Source organism: Carcharodon carcharias, chromosome 29, assembly GCF_017639515.1.
Source record: "Carcharodon carcharias isolate sCarCar2 chromosome 29, sCarCar2.pri, whole genome shotgun sequence".
NCBI lineage: Eukaryota > Metazoa > Chordata > Chondrichthyes > Lamniformes > Lamnidae > Carcharodon > Carcharodon carcharias.
In genome coordinates this window covers 1,446,731-1,469,885 of record NC_054495.1, presented here as the reverse complement: position 1 = coordinate 1,469,885, position 23,155 = coordinate 1,446,731, and the positions used below count along the sequence as shown (strand labels likewise).

Genomic DNA, 23,155 nt, shown 5'->3' with positions numbered 1-23,155 from the left:
GGAGGCGGGAGAGATTCCGGGTGGATGGGACAAAGGGGAGTTGGTGGAGGGGAGGGAGGTGGGAGGAAGGGTTTGGGGAGTGGGGGGGGTCGGTGGTGGGGGAGGTTAAGGGATGGATGGGAGAGGGGCAAGAGCGGATGGGGAGGGGTGGAGGAAAGGTTTGGGGATTGGGGTGGGGTGTTAGGGGCAGGATAGGATGGGGGTGGGTGTTTGTTTCTCCCCAACACAGAAATGATGCTGCATAATCTAAAGTGGGAATAATTACAGAGAGAGAGAGAGGTGAGAGACACAGAGATAGAGAGACAGAGAGAGAGAGTGAGAGACAGAGATGGAGAGAGACAGTGATAGAGAGAGAGATTGAGAGAGAAGCAGAGACAGAGAGTAAGACTGAGAGAGAGAGAGAGAGAGAGAGAAGCAGAGCGAGATAAACTGAAAAAGGGAGAGACAGACAGAGAGATTGAAAAAGAGATACATAGAGTGAAAGACAGAGAGAGAGTGAAAAAGAGAGGTACAGACAGAGAGGGAGAGACAGAGACAGATGAAGTGAGAGAGAAGAGACAGAAGGAGAGATGGAGAGGGGGATAGAGACAGAGGGCAAGAGATAGAGAAACACAGGGATTGAAGAGACAGGGAGGAAGACTGAGGGAGATGGACAGAGTGGAAAACTGAGACAAAGAGAAAATAAGGAGAGGCAGGACGAGAGCAAGAGCGACAGAGGAGAGAGAGAGATGAATTGAATAAATATTTGAAAGGGAAGAGTAGCTGAAGGATGTGGAAAGAGCAATGGATGGTGACAGGGTTGGGCACTGAGGAAATAGTGCAAACTGAAGGAAACATTCCCTCCAGAGGGAAATATTGTAGGGGGCAAGGAAAAGTTCCTGGGATTGACGGAAGATTCCTGTACACCCCCTGGAGATGGTGGACCCTCGCTTAAGAGTGAGGGTCTGGGGATGGCGAGGGGAGGGTTAATCAGCTGGTGTGTCGCAGAGGAACCCGGCTAAGTCCCGGCCGCTCAGAGGGGCAACAACGGGTTAAACGGTTCTGAAACGCGCCCTGCCCGCTGCGGTTTAATCAGTGACGAGTTCAGGGCTGAATAATTAGTAACGCTTCAGATAAATCTGGAAAGTTAATGGTACATAATGAGTGTGCGCCCCCTGCAGGGGCACAGTGGGAGGTTCAGCAATCGGTAATGTGAAAAGATGAGTTGGCTGATGGTGGGGGGGGGGATGCTCTCACCAATGTTACAGGGAGTGAGAAAAGATATCCTTCATGTTTTTAGTCCCTGACTGCGATCCCAGCATCGCTAAAATCTGGCAAATGGGCGTGAATGAAATAATTGCAAAGGCGTCTGAAATATTGGAATATTTATCCCCGAGGTAATTGGATTGGAGGGGAGGTGTTTCAGTTTTATGAAGCTCTGCCCGGGCTCCATCTGTGTTCGGTCCCGGGCCCCGCACCTCAGGAGGGGTGTACTGGCCCCGGGGGAGAGGTGGGGGGGTGGGGGTGGGGGTGGGGGGTGGTGCAGCACAAGTGTCACCAGAACGATCCCGGGACGAATAGGGTTAAACTCCGAGGACAGGTCACACGGACTAGGCTTGTGTTCCCTCGAGTCTAGACGTTTGAAGGGTGTTTTAATCAAAGGGTTTGAGGTGATTAAAAAGTTCGACAGGGGCAATAGAGAGAAGCTGGTGGGGGTGTGGGAGTGGAGGAGGTAGCGGGCAGTCCAGAAAGAGGGGGCAGAACCTTAAAATTCGAGCCAGGCCGTTCAGGGGGTGATGTCAGGAAGCGTTTCTTCACACAGAGGGGGAGTGGAAATCTGGAACTCTCTCTCCACTCCCCCCCAACACTGCCACACAAAAAATCTGTTGAGCCTGGGAGGAGTCAGTTCAAAATTTCCAAACTGTGATTGATTGATTTTTATTGGGTAAGGGGATTAAGGGTTACAGAGCCAAGGCAGGTACAAATCAGCTATACTCTAAGTGAATGGTGGAACAGGCTTGCAGGGCTGAATGGCCTCCTCCATTTTCTGCATTCCTGTGCATTGGGAGTGTTTGATGGGGACAGTGTAGAGGGATATTTACCCTGTATCTAACCCCGTGCTGTACCTGTCCTGGGAGTGGTTGATGGGGACAGTGTAGGGGGAGCTTTACTCTGTATCTAACCTGTCCTGGGAGTGTTTGATGGGGACAATGTAGAGGGAGCTTTACTCTGTATCTAATGCCGTGCTGTACCTGCCCTGGGAGTGTTTGATAGGGACAGTGTAGAGGGAGCTTTACTCTGTATCTAACCCCGTGCTGTACCTGGCCTGGGAGTGTTTGATGGGGACAGTGTAGAGGGAGTTTTATTCTGTATCTAACCCCGTGCTGTACCTGTCCTGGGAGTGTTTGATGGGGACAGTGTAGAGGGAGCTTTACTCTGTATCTAACCTGTCCTGGGAGTGTTTGATGGGGACAATGTAGAGGGATATTTACCCTGTATCTAACCCTGTGCTGTACCTGCCCTGGGAGTGTTTGATAGGGACAGTGTAGAGGGAGCTTTACTCTGTATCTAACTCCGTGCTGTACCTGCGCTTGGAGTGTTTCTGTTTAAATATTTTTTTTTCTGATCTAGAATTTCCCGTCACTACTACCCTTCCTCCCAATACTCCTCCTCCAGGTATTGTATACTGTACGTTCATACAATGCGTAGGATTTGTGTAGTTCTAAGCATTAACTCTAGCTGCTTGATAGGTGACATGAATCTGTAACATCCTTTAACTCATTAGAGCTCAAAAATCACCATGAAAGGATCAAGCTATACTTCAGATAAGATTTTTGTTTGCAAAATGATTGCGTTCAGTCTAACTCACTTCTGCAGAGATGTGTGATGCTGTCAATTCAGAGATAGGTTCAACTAATCGCTTCTGCTGCCCTCTAGATGACACTGTTTGTGGAGACAGTGTCGACGGTCGCGATGCTTTAGCTTAGCATTCAGTCTGCTTTATGATTAGCTTTACGTTTTACTCACCCACTTGATCAGAATTTGGGACTGAGCGAAGGGTCAGTGACAAGGCAAAAGTCAGCCACGCATCATTGATTGAACTCCCTGAGTCAGAAGGTCCTGGGTTCAGGCCCCATGTCAGAGGCATCAACCCCGAAATCCAGCTCAGTTCTCCCAGTGTCAGTACTGAGGGAGTGCTGCACTGTCGGAGGGTCAGTACTGAGGAAGCGCTGCACTGTCGGAGGGTCAGTACTGAGGAAGCACTGCACTGTCGAAGGGTCAGTACTGAGGGAGCGCTGCACTGTCGGAGGGTCAGTACTGAGAAAGCACTGGAGCGCTGCATTGTCGGTGGGTCAGTACTAATGGAGTGCTGCACTGTCGGAGGGTTGGTACTGAGGGAGTGCTGCACTGTCGGAGCGTAGGTACTGAGGGAGTGCTGCACTGTCGAAGGGTCAGTACTGAGGGAGTGCTGCACTGTCAGAGGGTCAGCACTGAGGGAGTGCTGCACTGTCGGAGGGTCAGTACTGAGGGAGCGCTGCACTGTCGGAGGATCAGTACTGAGGGAGTGCCGCACTGTCGGAGGATCAGTACTGAGGGAGTGCCGCACTGTCGGAGGGTCGTTACTGAGGGAGTGCTGCACTGTGGGTGGGTCAGTACTGAGGGAGTGCTGCACTGTCGGAAGGTCAGTACCAAGGGAGTGCTGCACTGTAAGAGGGTCGGTACTGAGGGAATGCTGCACTGTGGGAGGGTCGGTACTGAGGGAGTGCTGCATTGTAAAAGGGTCAGTACTGAGGGAGTGCTGCACTGTCGGAGGGTCAGTACTGAGGGAATGCTGCACTGTCAGAGGGTCAGTACTGAAGGAGTGCTGCACTGTCAGAGGATCAGTACTGAGGGAGTGCCGCACTGTAAGAAGGTCAGTACTGAGGGAGTGCCGCACTGTAAGAGGGTCAGTACTGAGGGAGTGCCGTACTGTAAGAGGGTCAGTACTGAGGGAGTGCCGTACTGTAAGAGGGTCAGTACTGAGGGAGTGCTGCACTGTCAGAGGGTCAGTACTGAGGGAGTGCCGCACTGTAAGAGGGTCAGTACTGAGGGAGTGCTGCACTGTCAGAGGGTCAGTACTGAGGCAGTGCTGCATTGTAAGAGGATCAGTACTGAGGGAGTGCTGCACTGTCGGAGGGTCAGTACTGAGGGAGTGCTGCACTGTCGGAGTGTCAGTACTGAGGGAGTGCTGCACTGTCGGAGGGTCAGTACTGAGGGAGTGTTGCACTGTCGGAGGGTCAGTACTGAGGGAGTGCTGGACTGTAAGAAGGTCAGTACTGAGGGAGTGCCATACTGTAAGAGGGTCAGTACTGAGGGAGTGCTGCACTGTCAGAGGGTCAGTACTGAGGGAGTGCTGCACTGTCAGAGGGTCAGTACTGAGGGAGTGCTGGACTGTAAGAAGGTCAGTACTGAGGGAGTGCCATACTGTAAGAGGGTCAGTACTGAGGGAGTGCTGCACTGTCAGAGGGTCAGTACTGAGGGAGTGCTGCACTGTAAGAGGGTCAGTACTGAGGGAGTGCTGCACTGTCAGAGGGTCAGTACTGAGGCAGTGCTGCATTGTAAGAGGATCAGTACTGGGGGAGCGCTGTACTGTCGGAGGGTCAGTACTGAGGGAGTGCTGCACTGTCGGAGCGTCAGTACTGAGGGAGTGCTGCACTGTCAGCGGGTCAGTACTGAGGGAGCGCTGCCTTGTAAGAGGGTCAGTACTGAGGGAGTGCTGTACTGTCGGAGGGTCAGTACTGAGGGAGTGCTGCACTGTCAGAGGGTCAGTACTGAGGCAGTGCTGCACTGTCGGAGGGTCAGTACTGAGGGAGTGCTGCACTGTCAGAGGGTCAGTACTGAGGGAGTGCTGCACTGTCGGAGCGTCAGTACTGGGGGAGTGCTGCATTGTAAGAGGGTCAGTACTGAGGGAGTGCTGCACTGTTGGAGGGTCAGTACTGAGGGACTGCCGCACTGTCGGAGGGTCAGTACTGAGTGAGTGCTGCACTGTCAGAGGGTCAGTACTGAGGGAGTGCTGCACTGTCAGAGGGTCAGTACTGAGGGACTGCTGCACTGTCGGAGGGTCAGGACTGAGGGAGTGCTGCATTGTCAGAGGGTCAGTACTGAGGGAGTGCTGTACTGTCAGAGGGTCAGTACTGATGGAGTGCTGCACTGTCGGAGGGTCAGTACTGTGGGAGTGCTGCACTGTCGGAGGGTCAGTACTCAGGGAGTGCTGTACTGTCAGAGGGTCAGTACTGAGGGAGTGCTGCACTGTTGGAGGGTCAGTACCGAGGGAGTGCTGCACTGTCGGAGGGTCAGTACTCAGGGAGTGCTTTACTATCCCTCAGATGAGACATTAAACCGAGGCCCAGTCTGCCCTCTCAGGTGGGTGTAAAAAATCCCACAGCCACTATTTGGAAGAAGAGCAGGGGGGAGTTCTCCCAGTGTCCTGGGGCCAATATTTATCCCTCAACCAACATCACTAAAATCGAATAATCTGGATTATTATCACGTTGCTGTTCATGGGATCTTGCTGTGTGCAAATTGCCTGCCGCGATTCCTACATGACAGCAGTGGCCACACTTCCCAGAAGATTAATTTATTGTCTGTGAAACTCTTTGGGATGTTCTGAGATGGTGAACGTTGCTCGAGAAACGCAAGTCCTTGAATGATGGAGTGTAACACTGAGGTTCCTCGTGCTCAGCTCATACTCCCAAGGGCACAGACCTGGTTAATAAGTTAGTAACACACTCTAGTTACTAATCAGTAAATAATTAACCAAATGATTGAGGCTGTGTTTGGTGTTTAAAGCTGGTTATAGCGTGTCTGACAGTGAAGGACGTTTGCTGCCCTGTATCTGGTTCTTACTGGGTGGGATGTGTAATTACTGAGGTGATACAGAATCACAAACACAGAGCGTTCCAGTGGCAATTATGATTTTGATTGCAAGTCTGCCCTGATGAGATGGAATTCAGCAAAGTAGGCGAGAGAAATCATTCTCAGATCGCAAGAGCTCGATTGCGTTCAGCCCCTTCCTGATTGAGTTTCAGATATGTCAGGCTTTTGGTCAGGGGAACACCATTGTGTCTATTACTTGTCCAATGTCCATTCCTGTGTATGAGAGCTAGTGTCCAGTATCAACACTCCAGTGTCTGAAATTATGTATTGTATTCAGTGTCTGGTAATTGGCAATGCATCAATGTCTAACACTGGGCACTGTATCCAGCGTCTGATACTCTACTGTATCCGGTGTCTGGCACTAAGCATTGTATCCAGTGTCTGACATGTACTGCATCCAGTGTCTGACACCCGGTACTATATCCAGTGTCTGACGCTGCACTGTATCCAGCGTCTGACACTGGGCACTGTATCCAGCATCTGACACTGGGCACTGTATCCAGTGTCTGACACTGGGCACTGTATCCAGCGTCTGACACTGGGCACTGTATCCAGCGTCTGACACTGGGCACTGTATCCAGCGTCTGACACTGGGCACTGTATCCAGCGTCTGACACTGGGCACTGTATCCCAGTGCCTGACCCCCTGTACTGTATCCAGTGTCCAACACTGGGCATTGTACCCCCGTGTCTGCCACTGGGCACTGGATCCAGTATCTGACACTGGGCACTGGATCCAGTATCTGGCACTGGGCACTGTATCCAGTGCCTGACACTGGACAGTGTGTCTGGTGCCTGTGCTGGACGATGTATCCAGTGCTTTTTTCATTCTTTCATAGGATGCGGGTGTCGCTGGCTGGACCAGCGTTTGTTACCCATCCCTAGTTGCCCCTTGAGAAGGTGGTGGTGAGCCACCTTCTTGAACCGCTGCAGTCCCTGTGTTGTAGGTACACCCACAGCGCTGTTAGGGAGGGAGTTCCAGGATTTTGACCCGGCGACAGTGAAGGAACGGGCAGGAGGTTAGGTATCATAAGCAGAGTCGAAAAATGAGAGGTGACCTTTCAGGAGTGAAATTAGGAAACACTTCTACACACAAAGGGCGGGGGAAGCTTGGAATTCTCTTCCCCAAACGGCAATAGATCAAATGTTACTTTTAAATCTGAGAGATTGATAGGGATTAAGGGATATGGGGCAAGGTTGGTATGTGGATAAAAGCAAAATACTGCGGATGCTGGAAATGTGAAACAAAAATGGCAAATGCTGGAAAAACTCAGCAGGTCTAACAGCATCTGTGGAGAGAGAAACAGCGTTAACATTTCGAGTCCGTATGACTCTTCAGAGCTAAAGAGAAGTGGGAATATGATGAAATTTATACTGTTTAAGGGGCGGTGGGGTGGGAGGGTGGTGGTTGGTGAAGCTGGATAGAAGGCCAGCAATAAGTAGGGGCAAAGGAGAGATTGACAAAGATATCATGAACAAAGGAAGTGTTAATGATAGTGATACTGGCTAAAGGAGGTGCTGATAGTAGCATTAAGGTCAGAAAGCAGGATGTGATAATAGCAGGACAAGGGTAAACACTCTGGAAAGAACAACATGAACAAGTGACTGATGGCCCGAGTGGGGGTGGGAAGGGGGGGCAGGGGACAGCGATGGGGTAAAGGATCGATAACAGGATAAAAGGTGGATAAAACAATGAATGAATGAATAAAAATGAAAATATATAAAATAAAAATAAGTGGATAAAAAATAAAAATTAAAAAAATAGAAATGACCATTTAAAAAAGGGATGAGGATAGAAGAGAGAGTTCATGATCCGAAATTGTTGAACTCAATATTCAATCCTGAAGGCTGTAGATGTCGGAAGATGAGGTGTTGTTCCTCCAGTTTGCGTTGGGCTTCACTGGAACAATGCAGCAAGCCAAGGACAGACATGTGGGCAAGAGAGCAGGGTGGAGTGTTAAAATGGCAAGCGACAGGGAGGTTTGGGTCATTCTTGCGGACAGACCGCAGGTGTTCTGCAAAGCGGTCGCCAGTTTACGTTTGGTCTCTCCAATGTAGAGGAGACCACATTGGGAGCAACGAATGCAGTAGACGAAGTTGGGGGAAATGCAAGTGAAATGCTGCTTCACTTGAAAGGAGTGTTTGGGCCCTTGGACGGTGAGGAGAGAGGAAGTGAAGGGGCAGGTGTTGCATCTTCTGCGATTGCATGGGAAGGTGCCGTGGGAGGAGGATTAGGCACTGAGGGTGATGGAAGAGTGGACCAGGGACCCGAAGGGAATGGTCCCTACAGAATGCCGACGGGGGGGGTGAAGGGAAGATGTGTTTGGTGGTGGCATCATGCTAGATTTGGTGGAAATAGTGGAGGATGATCCTTTGAAGTGGAGGCTGGTGGGGTGATAAGTGAGGACAAGGGGGACCCTATCATGGTTCTGGGAGGGTGCAAAAGGGGCGAGGGCAAAAGCACAGGAGATGGGTCGGTGGGTATGTGGAGTTAGTTCATAGATCAACCAGCATCTCACTGAAAGGAGGGACAGGCTCAAGGGGCTGAATGGGCTCCTCCTGTTCCTGTGTAACAGGCTCGAGGTCTGAATGGGCCTCCTCCTGTTCCTGTGTAACAGGCTCAAGGGGGCTGAATGGGCCTCCTCCTGTTCCTATGTAACAGGCTCGAGGGGCTGAATGGGCCTCTTCCTGTTCCTGTGTAGAAGCAAAGAGAAGTGGGACTGTTCTTTAGTCTCCAAGCTGTTTCTTATCGAGATTGAGGAAGAGCTGGCAGGATGTTGATGAGCAAAAGGTCAAAATAAGCTTATTTTAGACTAAGAGTGAGAGTTGGCAGCATTGAGTTGGCTCCTTGCCTTTTGGCGCACCAAGGCACCAACAAACAAGGGCTGCCTTGATTGTGTTTGTCACTCACTCAGCTCGTACAACAACATGATTTGCATTTACATAGCCCCTTTATCGGGTGCTGTTAGCGAGAAGAATGATTGGGGGCCAAGTCAAAGTGGAGTAGATATCAGGGGCAGGTGACTGAAAACTCAGTCAAGGGGGGAGGTTATTAAGGAGGCTCTTAAAGGAGGAGAGAGAGAGAGAGGTTTAGGGAGGGAATTCCAGAGCTTAGGGCCCCAGGCAGCTGTAGGCCCGGCCACCAATGGTGGAGCGATGGGAATCGGGGGATGGTCAAGAGGCCGGAATTGGAGGGGGGGCAGGGATCGCGGAGAAGAGATCAGGTGGAATCATGGACTTGAGGGGATCCTGCGTGGGATTCAGCTAACGGGATGACAAGTGTCACATTGTGAGATCAACCCATCTTACAGATTCAAACACTGAACATGTTTAATCATTCCAATGTGGAAACCCAAACTCTGATCAAATAGATAGAAAATGCCTCTCAAAGCAGTCTTCCAGTTAAGGACAGGATCCAAGAGAAAGATTATTGTGTCTTACTTGTAGACTCTGATCCCTCTCTCTCTCTGTCTCTCTCTCTCTCTCTCTCTCTCTCTCTATCCCTCCATCACAATCTCCATTGCTTTTCCGCCATTTAGTTTCACCTGGAGCATTGTGTCCAGTTCTGGGCTCTGCACTTTAGGAACAACATGAAGCCTTCAGAAAAGGTGCAGAACAGGTTCATGAGAATGGCTGCAGGGATGGACATCAGCTCATGGGGAGAGACTGGGGAAGCTGGGATTGTTCTGCTCAGAGCAGAGGAGGTTAAGGGGGAGATTGAATCGAGGTGTTCAAAATCACTGCCTTGGGAGTGTTTGATGGGGACAGTGTAGAGGGAGCTTTACTCTGTATCTAACCCCGTGCTGTACCTGCCCTGGGAGAGTTTGATGGTGACAGTGCAGAGGGAGCTTTACTCTGTATCTAACCCCGTGCTGTACCTGCCCTGGGAATGTTTGATGGGGTCAGTGTAGAGGGAGCTTTACTCTGTATCTAACCCCGTGCTGTACCTGTCCTGGGAATGTTTGATGGGGACAGTGTAGAGGGAGCTTTACTCTGTATCTAACTCTGTGCTGTACCTGCCCTTGGATTCATTGCAACGAGAATATTTTGTTTAAAACCTGTGACTTTTTAACGATTTGAGCAGTGAACCATTTGACATGAAGATAAATAGGGCTTTTAGCCAGCAGGGATGTTGTTTCCCAACATGTCAGGGTTGTTCTCCAGAGGGAGGCTGTTTGATCACTCATGAACCATCATGTGAGCATCGAGGAGTCAGATTTGATCTGTTTATGTAAGAGATTTGCTGAGAGTTCAGATGGCACATCACAGACTACAGTTCCTTATCAAATTCCATCTCGAAATTAAGAGGACAAATGGTGTGGTGCCCTTTAGTTTAGAGTGGATTGTCTCATGAGGGAAGGTTGGACAGACTGGGCTTGTTTCCAGTGGAGTTTAGAAGAGTGAGGGATGATTTGATTGAAGTGTACAAGATCCTGAACGGCCCTGACAAGGTGGACATGGAAAGGATGTTTCCTCTTGTGGGTGAGTCCAGAACTAGTGGGGCACTGGTTTAAAATTAGCGGTCGCCCTTTTAGGACAGAGATGAGAAGAAATTATTTCTTTCAGAGGATTGTGCGTCTTTGGAACTCTCTGCCTCAGGAGGTGGTGGAGGAGCAGGTCACTGAATACTTTTAAGGTGGAGGTGGATAGATTCTTGTTAGGTGAGGGAATCAAAGGTTATCGGGGTTGGGGGTGGGGGGGTAGAAGGGAATATGGAGTTCAAAACACAAGATTATCAGCCATGATCTTATTGAATGGTGGAGCAGGCTCGAGGGGCTGAATGGCCTCCTCCTGCTCCAGTTTCATATGTTTGTAAAGGGTTGGAGTGTAACAGTAACAAGCTCTTATACAGGGCGTTGGTGAGTCTGCATCTGGTGTATTATGTACAGTTTGGGTTCCATTACCCAACCTTTTTTCTTATTCGTTCACGGGATGTGGACTTCGCTGGCTGGGCCCAGCATTTATTGCCCATCCCTAATTGCCCCTTGAGAAGGTGACAGTGAGCTGCCTTCTTGAACCACTGCCCCATGTAGTGTAGGTACACCCACCGTGCTGTCAGGGAGGGAGTTCCAGGATTTTGACCCAGTGACAGTGAAGGAATGGCCGATATATTTCCAAGTCAGGATGGTGAGTGACTTGGAGGGGAACTTCCAGGTGGTGGTGTTCCCATCTATCTGCTACCCTCGTCCTTCTAGATGGTAGCGGTCGTGGGTTTGGAAGGTGCTGTCTAAGGAGCCTTGGTGAATTCCTGCAGTGCATCTTGTAGATGGTACACACACTGCTACTACTGTGTGTCGGTGGTGGAGGGAGTGAATGTTTGTGGATGGGGTGCCAATCAAGCGGGGCTGCTTTGTCCTGGATGGTGTTGAGCTTCTTGAGTGTTGTGGGAGCTGCACTCATCCAGGCAAGTGGGGAGTATTCCATCACACTCCTGACTTGTGCCTTGTAGATGGTGGACAGGCTTTGGGGAGTCAGGAGGTGAGTTACTCTCCGCAGGATTCCCAGCCTCTGACCTGCTCTTGTAGCCACAGTATTTATATGGCTGGTCCAGTTCAGTTTCTGGTCAATGGTGACCCTCCAGGATGTTGATAGTGGGGGATTCAGTGATGGTAATGCCATTGAACGTCAAGGGATGATGTTTGGATTCTCTCTTGTTGGAGATGGTCATTGCCTGGCACTTGTGTGGTGCAAATGTTACTTGCCACTTGTCAGCCCAAGCCTGGATATTGTCCAGGTCTTGCTGCATTTGGACATGGGCTGCAATGAAGGATATACTTGCCAGACAGAGGGCACAAGGAAGGTTCTCGAGGCAGATTCCTGGGATGAGAGGATTACCCAATGAGAATGGATGTGGAATGGACAATATCCTCCAGGAACCAGCAGAAATAAAGAGACTGAAATTCTAAGGCAAACATAATAAATACTGGAAATACTCAGCAGGTCAGGAGGCATCTCTGAAGAGAGAAACAGAGTTCAATATTTCCGGATAATGCTCTTCCACTGGAACTGGCGGAAGTTAGAGTTGTGACAGGTTTTAAACAAAAAATCAAGCCGGAGAAATGGGAAGCAGGGGAGGAAAAGGCAAGAGGGAAGCTCTGTGCTGGGGTAGAGTGTGGAGATGATGGCACAGGACAAAAGGAGATGGTAATGGAGCAGATGAAAAAAAAGATGGGACTAGAAGAGGTGCGAATGGCAAACAGCAGAAACACCACCAACAGCTGCCGTTCGAAGAAATGGGGGCAGTGGTTCAGATCAGGAATTGTTGAACTCAGTGTGGAATCCAGAATGCTGTAAGTTACTGAGGGAGTGCTGCACTGTCGGAGGGTCAGTGCTGAGGGAGTGCTGCACTGTTGGAGGAGCATTATTGAGGGAGTGCTGCACTGTCGGAGGGTCAGTACTGAGGGAGTGCTGCACTGTCAGAGGGTCAGTACTGAGGGAGTGCTGCATTGTCGGAGGGTCAGTACTGAGGGAGCGCCGCACTGTCAGAGGGTCAGTAAAGAGGGAGTGCTGCACTGTTGGAGGGTCAGTACTGAGGGCGTGCTGCATTGTCAGAGGGTCATACTGAGGGAGTGCGGCACTGTTGGGGGAGCATTATTGAGGGAGTGCTGCACTGTTGGAGGGTCAGTACTGAGGGAGTGCTGCACTGTTGGAGGGTCATACTGAAGGAGTGCTGCACTGTCGGAGGGTCAGTGCTGAGGGAGTGCTGCACTGTCAGAGGGTCAGTACTGAGGGAGTGCTGCACTGTCAGAGGCTCAGTACTGAGCGAGCGCTGCACTGTCAGACAGTCAGTACTGAGGGAGAGCTGCACTGTCAGAGGGTCACTACTGAGGGAGTCCTGCACTCTTGGAGGGTCAGTACTGAGGGAGCGCTGCACTGTCGAAGGGTCAGTACTGAAGGAGTGCCGCACTGTCAGAGGTTCAGTACTGAGGGAGTGCCGCACTGTCAGAGGGTCAGTACTGAGGGAGTGCCGCACTGTCAGAGGGTCAGTACTGAGGGAGTGCAGCACTGTCTGAGGGTCAGTACTGAGGGAGTGCCGCAATGTCAGAGGGTCAGTACTGAGGGAGTGCTGCACTGTCAGAGGGTCAGTACTGAGGGAGTGCTGCACTGTCAGAGGGTCAGTACTGAGGGAGTGCTGCACTGTCAGAGGCTCAGTACTGAGCGAGCGCTGCACTGTCAGACAGTCAGTACTGAGGGAGAGCTGCACTGTCAGAGGGTCAGTACTGAGGGAGTGCTGCGCTGTCAGAGGGTCAGTACTGATGGAGCGCTGCACTGTCGGAGGGTCAGTACTGAGGGAGTGCTGCACTGTCGGAGGGTCAGTACTGAGGGAGTGCTGCACTGTCAGAGGGTCAGTACTGAGGGAGTGCTGCACTGTCAGAGGGTCAGTACTGAGGGAGCACTGCACTGTCAGAGGGTCAGTACTGAGGGAGTGCCGCACTGTCAGAGGGTCATTACTGAGGGAGCGCTGTGCTGTCAGAGGGTCAGTACTGAGGGAGTGCTGCACTGCGAGAGGCGCCGTCTTTCAGTTGAGACATTAAACCCGTCTGCGCCCGCAGGTGGACAGAAAGGATCCCACAGCGGCTATTCTCGAAGGAGAGCAGTGGTGGACGGGGTCTTGTGTCACTGGGGCCAATATTGATCCCTCAACTAACACCAATTAAAAAAAATGGAAGAAATGGCCATTTTGTGAGGGATGTTGCTGTGCACAGATTTGTTGCAACATCCTGACATTACAACACTTCAGTGAATGATTCATTGACTTTGGGACATCCAGAGTTCATCAAGGAAATAAATTCAGTCGCTCTTAACCTCCCACCATTACCAGTTCAAAATGCTGAGTCAAGCAAGATTGGATCTGTACACCCCTGATCTCTCATGTCCAGACTGGATGAAAAACACAGGCTAATTTTGACACCCCAATTCACTTTTCTGCTTGTGCGGAGATACAGAGGCCCTCATGGTATCTGTGTTGTATTAGATTTTAAAAAACCATTCACAGAAAACATCGATCTCAAACTCCCTGTCATCATTAGACATTTTAAGTTCACTCTCCCCAGCTCTGGTACCATTTGCAAATATCTCCACTAAATATTATTCTAGTGTCAGCCCCAGGGTGACTGTGCTAAGCAGTCCTTCCAACATCAACAGTCACTTGCATTTATATAGCGCCTTTAATGTAGTAAACCATCCCAGGGAGGTACACAAGCAACAGCGATCAGACAAAATTTGACCCCGAGCCACATGAGGAGATATTAGGGACAGATGGGCAAAAGCTCAGTCAGAGAGAGAGGTTTTTTAAGCAGGGTCTTAAAGGAGGAGAGAGGGAGAGAAAGAGAGGGAGAGGTGCAGGGAGGGAACTCCAGAGCTTAGGGCCCCCAGACAGCTGAAGGCCCGGCCGCCAGTGGTGGAGCGATGGGAATCGGGGGATGGTCAAGAGGCCGGAATTGGAGGAGCGCAGAGATCTCGGAGGGTTTTAGGGGCTGGAGGAGGTTACAGAGATATGGAGGGTTGTAGGGGCTGGAGGAGGTTACAGACATAGGGAGAATTGTAGGGGCTGGAGGAGATTACAGAGATACGGAGGGTTGTAGGGGCTGGAGGAGGTTACAGAGAGAGGGAGGGTTGTAGGGGCTGGAGGAGGTTACAGAGATAGGGAGGGTTGTAGGGGCTGGAGGAGGTTACAGAGATAGGGAGGGTTGTAGGGGCTGGAGGAGATTACAGAGATTGGGAGGGTTGTAGGGGCTGGAGGAGGTTACAGAGATAGGGAGGGTTGTAGGGGCTGGAGGAGATTACAGAGATTGGGAGGGTTGTAGGGGCTGGAGGAGGTTACAGAGATAGGGAGTGTTGTAGGGGGCTGGAGGAGGTTACAGAGATAGGGAGGGTTGTAGGGGGCTGGAGGAGGTTACAGAGATAGGGAGGGTTGTAGGGGTTGGTGGAGGTTACAGAGATAGGGAGGAGTGTAGGGGCTGGAGGAGGTTACAGAGGTAGGGAGGGGCGAAGGCATGGTTTGAAAAGGAGGATGAGAATTTTATGATCAGGATGATGCTTGACTGGCAGTCAGTGTAGGTCAGAGGTCACAGGAAGTGATAGGAGAACAGGGTTTGTTTGGACTCGGTCTTGGTTCACAGAGTTTTGGATGACCTTAAGTTTACAGAAGTTAAAATGCGGGATACCAGCCAGGAGTGTCTTCGAGTCTGGAGGTAATGAAGGCAGGAATGAGGGTTTCAGCAGCAGATGAGCTGAGACTGGGGTGAAGTTGGATGATGTTAGGGAGGTGGAAATAAGCAGTCTTAATGATGAAGTAAATATGAGGTTGGAAGTTCATCTCAGAGTCAAACGCGACACCAAGTTTGTGAACAGACTACCTTAAACTCAGACTATTGTTAGGGAATGGGATGGAGTCACTTCAATCTTCCCAATATTTAACTCCCACAAAGATATTTTGTGGACTCACTTGTTGGCAAGTCGGTGAATGTGGAACAGACTGCTCCCTCCCAAAGTTGCCACGATTTACACATGCATTCTGCCACCAAGGACTCGTTATCCTTTGGAGATTAAAGGCTAAAGATTAAAAATGCCTAGTGCCTGAAACTGACTCACCGCTGCTGAGTTTTCTAACAACAGAACAATTGAACTCTGACTGACCCAAACCTTGGTTTCCTTAATAACCATCAAACTTTGTGCTTTTAACTGTGTGTGCAGCTCTGCTTTAGCAGCGCAATATTACACTTATGTGTTGCCCAAGTAAAATAACCAATAATTTTGGTAGTGTTCAGAAATCCCTCAGGTGGTTTATTACTGTGCATAAAATTGTTTTGAGAGACATTGATCCTGCATCACACTTAAAAGGACTAAATTAAAAAAAAGATAGGCCATACTTTCCAAGCTACAGAAAAACACCTGCAAACTGACCCAAGAATACCTTTCTTTCAATTATGCTCTCGCTGACCTCAGGAATCAAAAGGGTCTTAAAGCAATTGCTCTCTAGCTGACCTCAGGGAGCAGCACTTTCCAAAGGTAAGAGTAAATGGAAATAAAGAAAGCTAACCTGACCTCTAATGGAAGTGAGGACCCGCTGAAGGGCAATTGCCCTCTAACTGACCCTGCATTTTCATCTTTGTGCTCAAAGGGGAGAGAAATTTTTTTTGTCACGAGGTATTTTGGGGTGACTATTTCATCAGGAAAATGGGAACTGGCCAATCGGGATATTTTTTCTAACACTAATGTTAAGGGATGAAAAGTGAGGTATGTGCAGTAATGGGAGTACATGCACTTTATTTGACAGCCCAGAGTTTTACACTTGCTCCGTCAGTGGGGCACTGTAAGCTATATTGTAACTCAGACCTGTAGTGACTTGGGTAACACATGTCTTGTCCCAAGTGACCAATAAAGTAACTCCCGCTATCCTGCAAGAGTTATTTCTCCTTTAAGACTTTGAGAAGGATGTTGAGGCTTGGGGAGGGTGTGGAAGAGATTCACTCGAATGGTCCCAGGGATGAGGGACTTCAGTTCATGTGGGGAGACTGGAGAAGCTGGGATTGTTCTCCTTAGAGCAGAGAAGGTTAAGCGGGAGATTGAATCGAGGCGTTCAGAATCATGAGGTGTTTGGATAGAGTCAATAAGGAGAAAGTGTTTCCAGCGGCAGGAGGGTCAGTAACCAGAGGGACACAGATTGAAGAGAATCGGGAAAAGAACCAGAGGGGGAGATGAGGAGAATTTTATTTTGACACAGCGAGTTGTTGTGATCTGGAAGGCGCTGCCTGAAAGGGCGCTGGAAGCAGATTCAGTAGGAACTTACAAAAGAGGAATTGGATAAATACTCCAAGGGGAAAAATTTGCAGGGATATAGGGGAAAGAGCAGGGGTGGGGGGAGAGTGGGGACTAATTGGATAGATCGTTCAAAGAGCCAGCACAGGGCGTGATGGGCTGAATGGCCTCCTCCTGTTCTGTAAGACCCTGTGGACAGCGACAACTTAAGGCTTGCATTCCGCTAGCACCTTCCGCGACCTCAGGATGACCCTCCCCCCCCAAAAAGCGCTCCGCCACCAGCAAGGTGCTTCCGAAGGGCGGGTCACATGTTGCAGTGCCCCGGAGACGGGGGCAGCCATTTTGCGCACAGCAAGACCCCACAGACCTCGAAACATGGGTCGTTCCGGGAGGATGCGGCTTGCGTAAGTGAAGCCGGGGCTCGCGATATTCCACAATCGGAGGCCGGTGATTATTTGGAAAAGCGCTCGCGAGAAGGTCAAGAGGGCCGCGTAGGACAGCAAGGGATTGCCTGGTCTGGCCTAGCCGTGGTATGTTCATCCAGTCTCACTGTGTTTCTTCTCTCTCTCTCTCTCTCTCTCTCTCTCTGTGCAGATCCTGGAGCAGTGGTAGAACCACAGACTTCAGTCAGTTACGCAGTAGTCGGAGGAGTTTTAGCTGTCTTTGTCTTTGCTATAATCTGTGTGCTTACTGTGACCGTGTGCTTCTCAATGAGGCAGAAAGGTGAGTGTTGCTTTCCCATGTCCCGCCCTTACCCTGACACACGGGTAACACGCAGAATTGCACCCCCCACCCCGTGGAACTCACCCCTCGACGCGTACACTCGATAAAACCCCCCCCCACAACAACCACGAGTTGCATACCCACAATCTCAGGGTATTTACAGCTTCGTTGCGAAGTGTAGAGAATTATGGGTGCGTAAGATCCCCACGGCTGCTTATTTGGAAGAAGAGCCGGTGGTGGGGGTGGAGGTGGGGGGGGGGGGGGGGTGTGGGTGGGGGGGGAGTTCTCCCATGTGTCTCCCCCGGGGGCCAATATTTACCCCTCAGCCAACGTCACTAGAAAAGAAAAACAGATGACCTGGGTCATGATCACATTTGCTCTTTGTGGGATCTTGCTGTGCACGAGTGGCACCTCCCCGACATCTCAATGGCGAGCAGGCTCTGGCCAAAGGGCTTTCTTGGCGTGCTGAGTTTTTGAGCGGGAACAGTTTTCCTCCCCCTGCACCCCCCACCCCCCACCCTCCCCCCGCCCCACCCCCTCTTGATTCTGAACACCTTGACCAAATTTCCCATCAGCCTCCCCTCCCTCCAAGGACAGCGGTCCCAGCTTCTCCGACCTGGTTAGCCACCGGCCCGACTAATTTCTGCCTCTGGTCTAGGGTCTTACCTGACGCACGAGGCCAGCGGACTGGATGAACACGGGGAGGCACGCGAGGCTTTCATCAATGGCAACGAGAGTCATGAGAGGAAGAAAGAATATTTCATCTAGACTCCTGCAGGGGGAGCTGGTCACTCGAGCGCCAGCCTGAAAACACTCAAATGACATTGCATTTTTTTACCAATAGCCTTCTTGTCAACCAGATACTTCACCTTACAGTACTGAACAAGTTAATGCTGCATCTCTGGATTTGATTATATATACAAATATATATATATATTTAAAAATATATATATATATATCCCTCTCTCTTACGAACGGAAAGATTTCGTGGGTCTGAAAAATTCCACAAAACCCTCGTTCCGTGAACAGTTGCGTCCCTCAAGGCTGTACAAGGAAGATGGTCGATGATTATGGAGAAATGACCATACAATCCCGGTTGGCGATGACTTCCTCCTCCTCCCCCCACCACTCCCCGAGACATACTTCACACCGGCGCAGGATTCCCGCAGAGAAGTCTCGGGACTGGAGGCGGAGTCAATGGCTCGAACCACAATCTGCTTTTTGGTGAATGGGAGTGTGTCAGATACTGAGATTATCCGCCATCTTCTGCTGGGAGAGCTATTCCTCTCAGTGCAACCCAGACTTTCCTTTGCTATTTAATTACGAAGGCTTATTCTCCGCGATGTACTTCTCCTATTTAATCGTTTCCCCTGTTTATTATTTTTAATGGCCCCCCCCCGTTCCACCCGGCACTTTTTAATGTCTCTTTGCAGCTGAGGATTGTGAGTACATGGCCTCACTTAGCACTGATGCTTCCTATATGTAACCTGACGAGCCCCCGCAAACCTTCCCCACCCACCACAATCATAGAATGACAGAGCACTGACGGAGGCCATTTGGCCCATTGTGCCTGTACTGTCTCTTTGGGATCCAATGCCATGGGGTTGGCTCACCATCAGCCCGTGTTGATGCTGCTTACCCACAGTTCACTGCAGCCCTGAGTGCTCCTGGGAAAGACGTTACAGCAAGGGAGAGAGCAAGGCTTGAAACATATCCCATTTCTAATCAGTACTGAAGCCATTTATTTTTTAAAGGAAACAGAAGTAAATGTATTTTCAATCAGTTAAAAGCAATTTGAGATGAAGATTTCAGCTCCCCCCAGATAAGACAGTGATTCAGCTCTAGGGTTCAATGCAATTCAGTCAATATTTCTGAATACCTGTCGACAGGCTAATGTCCCATTTTATTGCCCAATGGACTCTGGGAATAATATCATGACTTCTTGTTGAAAAAGGGAGACATTTGGCTGAAACTTTTCGTCCCCGTGCTCTTCAGGACAAATGCAAGAAAACCAAATTTCAAACATCCACAACAGCAGCAGAAAAGGGTGCTGATTGGTTGGCAGGTTGAATCTGATTGGCCAAGGCCTTGCCATGGAGAAAGCAACGGGGAGCTGTCAGTTCCCCAAGTGATTCAAAAAGCCATGAGGCTTAAACGTACTCCCCCTGTTTGCAGAGAACGGGTCCCTGCATGTGAACGTAGGTCACTTCGAGCACTCCATGTCACGAGCTCGACTTGATCACCTTAAATTGGTTGTTGATGTCGCTGTTAGCGCACTCAGGATTGTTTGGCGGGTGCTGTCCACTCACGGAATGGCATCGCGCGGCAGGCGTTTTGTTTGGGGTTTTGCGAGCGCGGGCTGGCTATTTGATCCGATCATCTAATCGCTGGGATGTACGGCCCATGTACCCAACACTGCACTGGCACTGAAATTCACACCACGGCGTTGCTCAGTTGGGTGCCGGCAGAACGTCTTTTTGGACTGACGGCGGCACCTTGTTGCTGGAAAATACCACTCAGCGTTCGGGGAGCCTATAGCCCCTGACCCCCACCCCCAATTGCTTCCTCGGCAACCCCTCGGCCAATCAGAGTTGACCTGCCAACCAACCTTTTCCCTCCGTGTAGTATAAATGGTTGTGATCGTCTGGAACTCGGCATTCATCTCTTTTCCCCTTTATTCGTTGCTGGGGCAACGAGCGTCATTGGCCAGGCCGGCATTTGTTGCCCGTCCCTAACTGCCCTCGAACCGAGTGGCTTCCTGCACTGGGGTAGGGACGGTGGGACCTCCCTCCCCGAGGAGGCGTCAGTGAACCAGATGGGTCTTCCCGACAATCGGCAATGGCTTCCTGGGCACCATCGCTTTTCAATTCCAGATTATTGCTTCAACTCAAATTCCACAGGCCGCCGCGGTGGGATTTGAACCCTCGCCCTCAGAGACCGTTGGCCTCTGGATTACTAGTCCAGCCACATCACGCAATTCCGTGAGTGGACAGCACCCGCCGAGCAATCCCGAGTGCGCTTCCCCCTGAGCTCGTCCTGATGAGTGCAGAATCGAAAGCTTTGGCGACACACCCACCCCCCTCAGCGATGTTTAAATTCGTTCAGCGCTGCCGAGCGACTGTTAATATCGCGATTGAGTCTTTTAACAGTTCCTTCAGCCTGTGGTTGTCATTTAAATTGAAGCACCCCTCAGTCTAATTAAGCCCTTTTTTGTTAATTTATTATCACCGAAGGCCTCCTCCAGGTGGCACTGAGGTAGCGGCCTCCGTCGGTTCAATTAACAAAAGCTAATTTTCTACACTGGCATTTTTTTTTGGTGAGTTTTGTTGACTAGGTCTAAATTTCCCAGAATTCAGGAGAATGAGAGGAGATCTCATTGAAGTGCATAAAATTCTGCTCATGCTTCTCAGGGGTGATGCTGAGAGGCTGTTTCCACACCTAACCCCCCCCCTCACACCCTTCCTCACTCTTCCCCCCCCCACCGCACCTCCACCACCGGCTGCGGAGTTTAGAACTTGGTGGGGGGAGGGGGGTGGTGCTCAGGAGGTCACAGTCTCAGGATGAAGGTTCGGCCATTTTGGACGGGTGAGGGGGTGGTCATTTTGGATGGATGAGCGGGTGGCCATTTGGGACTGAGATGAGGGGAAATTTCTTCACTCGGAAGGTTGTGAATCTTTGGAATTCTCTCCCCCTCAGAGAGTGGCTGATGCTCCGCCATTGAGCCTATTCAAGGCTGAGATCGATAGATCTTTGGGTGCTAAGGGATAGGGCAGGAAGGTGGAGCTGAGGAAGAAAATCAGCCACGATCTTATTGAATGGGATAGCAGGCTCAAGGGGCCAAATGGCCTCCATCTGCTCCTATTTATTGTGCTCAGACGTGTTAAGAATTTATTTCTTGAATCAATTAATTCTGACCTTTTCACTGTCTTGTATATTGTCTCTGAAGAGGGAAATCGGTTTTGCAACCAAACAGGTGAAGCCGAGTCCCTCCTGCTCACTACAGCCCTCCCCATCCCTGTGATATTTCGGGAGAGTTTTGGGATCTTACTATGCATCCTCTCTCTTTCCCTCCCTCTCTGTGAGTCACTGGAATAATGAGATCAATGGCTACCCTGTTTCCCCTGGTTGTGGGGGGGGGGGGGGAGGAGGAGTCTGGGACTAGGGGGCAGAGTCTAAAACTGAGAGGCCGACATTTCAGGAGTGAAATGAGGAAACATTTCTACACACAAAGGGTGGGGCAAGTTTGGAATTCTCTTCCCCAAATGGCAATTGATCAATTGTTATTTTTAAATCGGAGAGATTGATAGATTTTTGTTATCCAAAGGGATTAAGGGATACGAGGCAAAGGCGGGTATGTGGAGTTAGGTCACAGGTCAGCCAGGATCTCATTGAATGGAGGAACAGGCTCGAGGGGCTGAATGGGCCTCCTCCTGTTCCTGTTGTCCAGAGGTTGAAATAGTGTCTGTTGTCCCTGTAGTGCTGTATCTCACCGCCAGGTGGCGCCACGTTGCTATTTTGCCGTCACGTGGAGCAACTGCCCCATCTGCCGGTAGATTGGAGGTACTGCATGCGCTGTTTGCTGTCCCTTTTCCCTATGCAACTTCGAGCCTATAGAGTTGTACAGCCCAGAAACAGGCCCTTCGGCCCATTGTGTCCATGCCAGCCATCAAGCACCTATCTATCCTCATCCCGTTTTCCAGCACTTGGCCTGTAGCCCGTGTGTGCTATGGCGTTTCAAGTGCTCATCTAAATACTTAAATGTCGCGAGGGTTCCAGCCTCTCCCACCCCCTCAGGCAGTGAGTTCCAGACTCCAACCACCCTCTGGGTGAAAACATTTTTCCTCAAATCCCCTCTAAACCTTCTGCCCCTTACCTTAAATCTATGCCCCCCCCCCCCCCACCCCTGGTTAGTGGCACCTCTACTAAGGGGAAAAGTTTCTTCCTATCTGCCCTATCTATGACCCTCATAATTTTGTACACCTCCAACAGGTCCCCCCTCAGCCTTCTCTGCTCTAAGGAAAACAACCCCAGCCTACCCAGAAACAAAAGTAAAAATAGCTGGAAAAACTCAGCAGGTCTGACAGCATCTGCGGAGAGGAACACAGCCTATCCCGTCTCTCTCTTCATAGCTGAAAGGCTCCAGCCCAAGCAACATCCCGGTCAATCTCCTCTGCACCCTCTCCGCTGCAATCACATCCTTCCTATACTGTGGCGACAGGAACTGCACACAGTACTCCAGCTGTGGCTTAACCAACCTCTTATACCAGCTCCAACCTAACCTCCCTGCTCTTGCCTTGGCTAATAAATTCCCACAAACTCTTCCTCCAGTTGGAAAAGTAGGGCCAAGCGGGTGTAAACTGAGGGGTGCATATTCTAAGGACGCAGGCTGAGTTTTTAATCCCCTCTTTTCCTCCCTTCTTCCCCACCCCAGGAATCAAAGAGGCCGGAATTTTTCCCCTGAAGTGGTACCTTGTAGCACCGCTCTGTCACCGCCTGGTGGCGCCGCTGCGTCGCGTGACGGCGCCACCTAGCGGCCGCACGGAGGCACTGCCACCCCCTGATTTTATTCTGAAATGAATGTATCATTGAAAACAAAAACACTGCAAGTGCTGGGAACCTGAACTGAATACAGAGGGTGCTGAACAAAACTCAAGAGGGCCTGGCAGCGTCCGAAGCGAGAGGAGTCGTATTCGACTCAAGACATTGGCTCTTGCTCATCTCTCCCACAGACGCTGCCAAACTTGTTGAGTTGCTCCAGCACTTTGTGTTGCTTATTC

The 23,155-nt window shown here is 50.5% G+C and overlaps 1 protein-coding gene across 3 annotated transcripts in view; it reads left to right on the top strand.

Annotated features, from left to right (window-relative positions):
* The window catches only part of cadm4 (cell adhesion molecule 4), a 366,170-nt gene extending 344,676 nt beyond the window's left edge, over positions 1-21,494 (top strand). For all 3 annotated transcript variants that reach the window (XM_041176801.1, XM_041176799.1, XM_041176800.1), the window contains 2 exons: positions 17,250-17,378; positions 18,037-21,494. In XM_041176801.1, coding sequence (XP_041032735.1) covers positions 17,250-17,378; positions 18,037-18,146 — 239 coding nt within the window. In that variant the 3' untranslated portion in view covers positions 18,147-21,494. The remainder of the gene's footprint in view (positions 1-17,249; positions 17,379-18,036) is intronic.
* Positions 21,495-23,155: the final 1,661 nt, after the last annotated feature.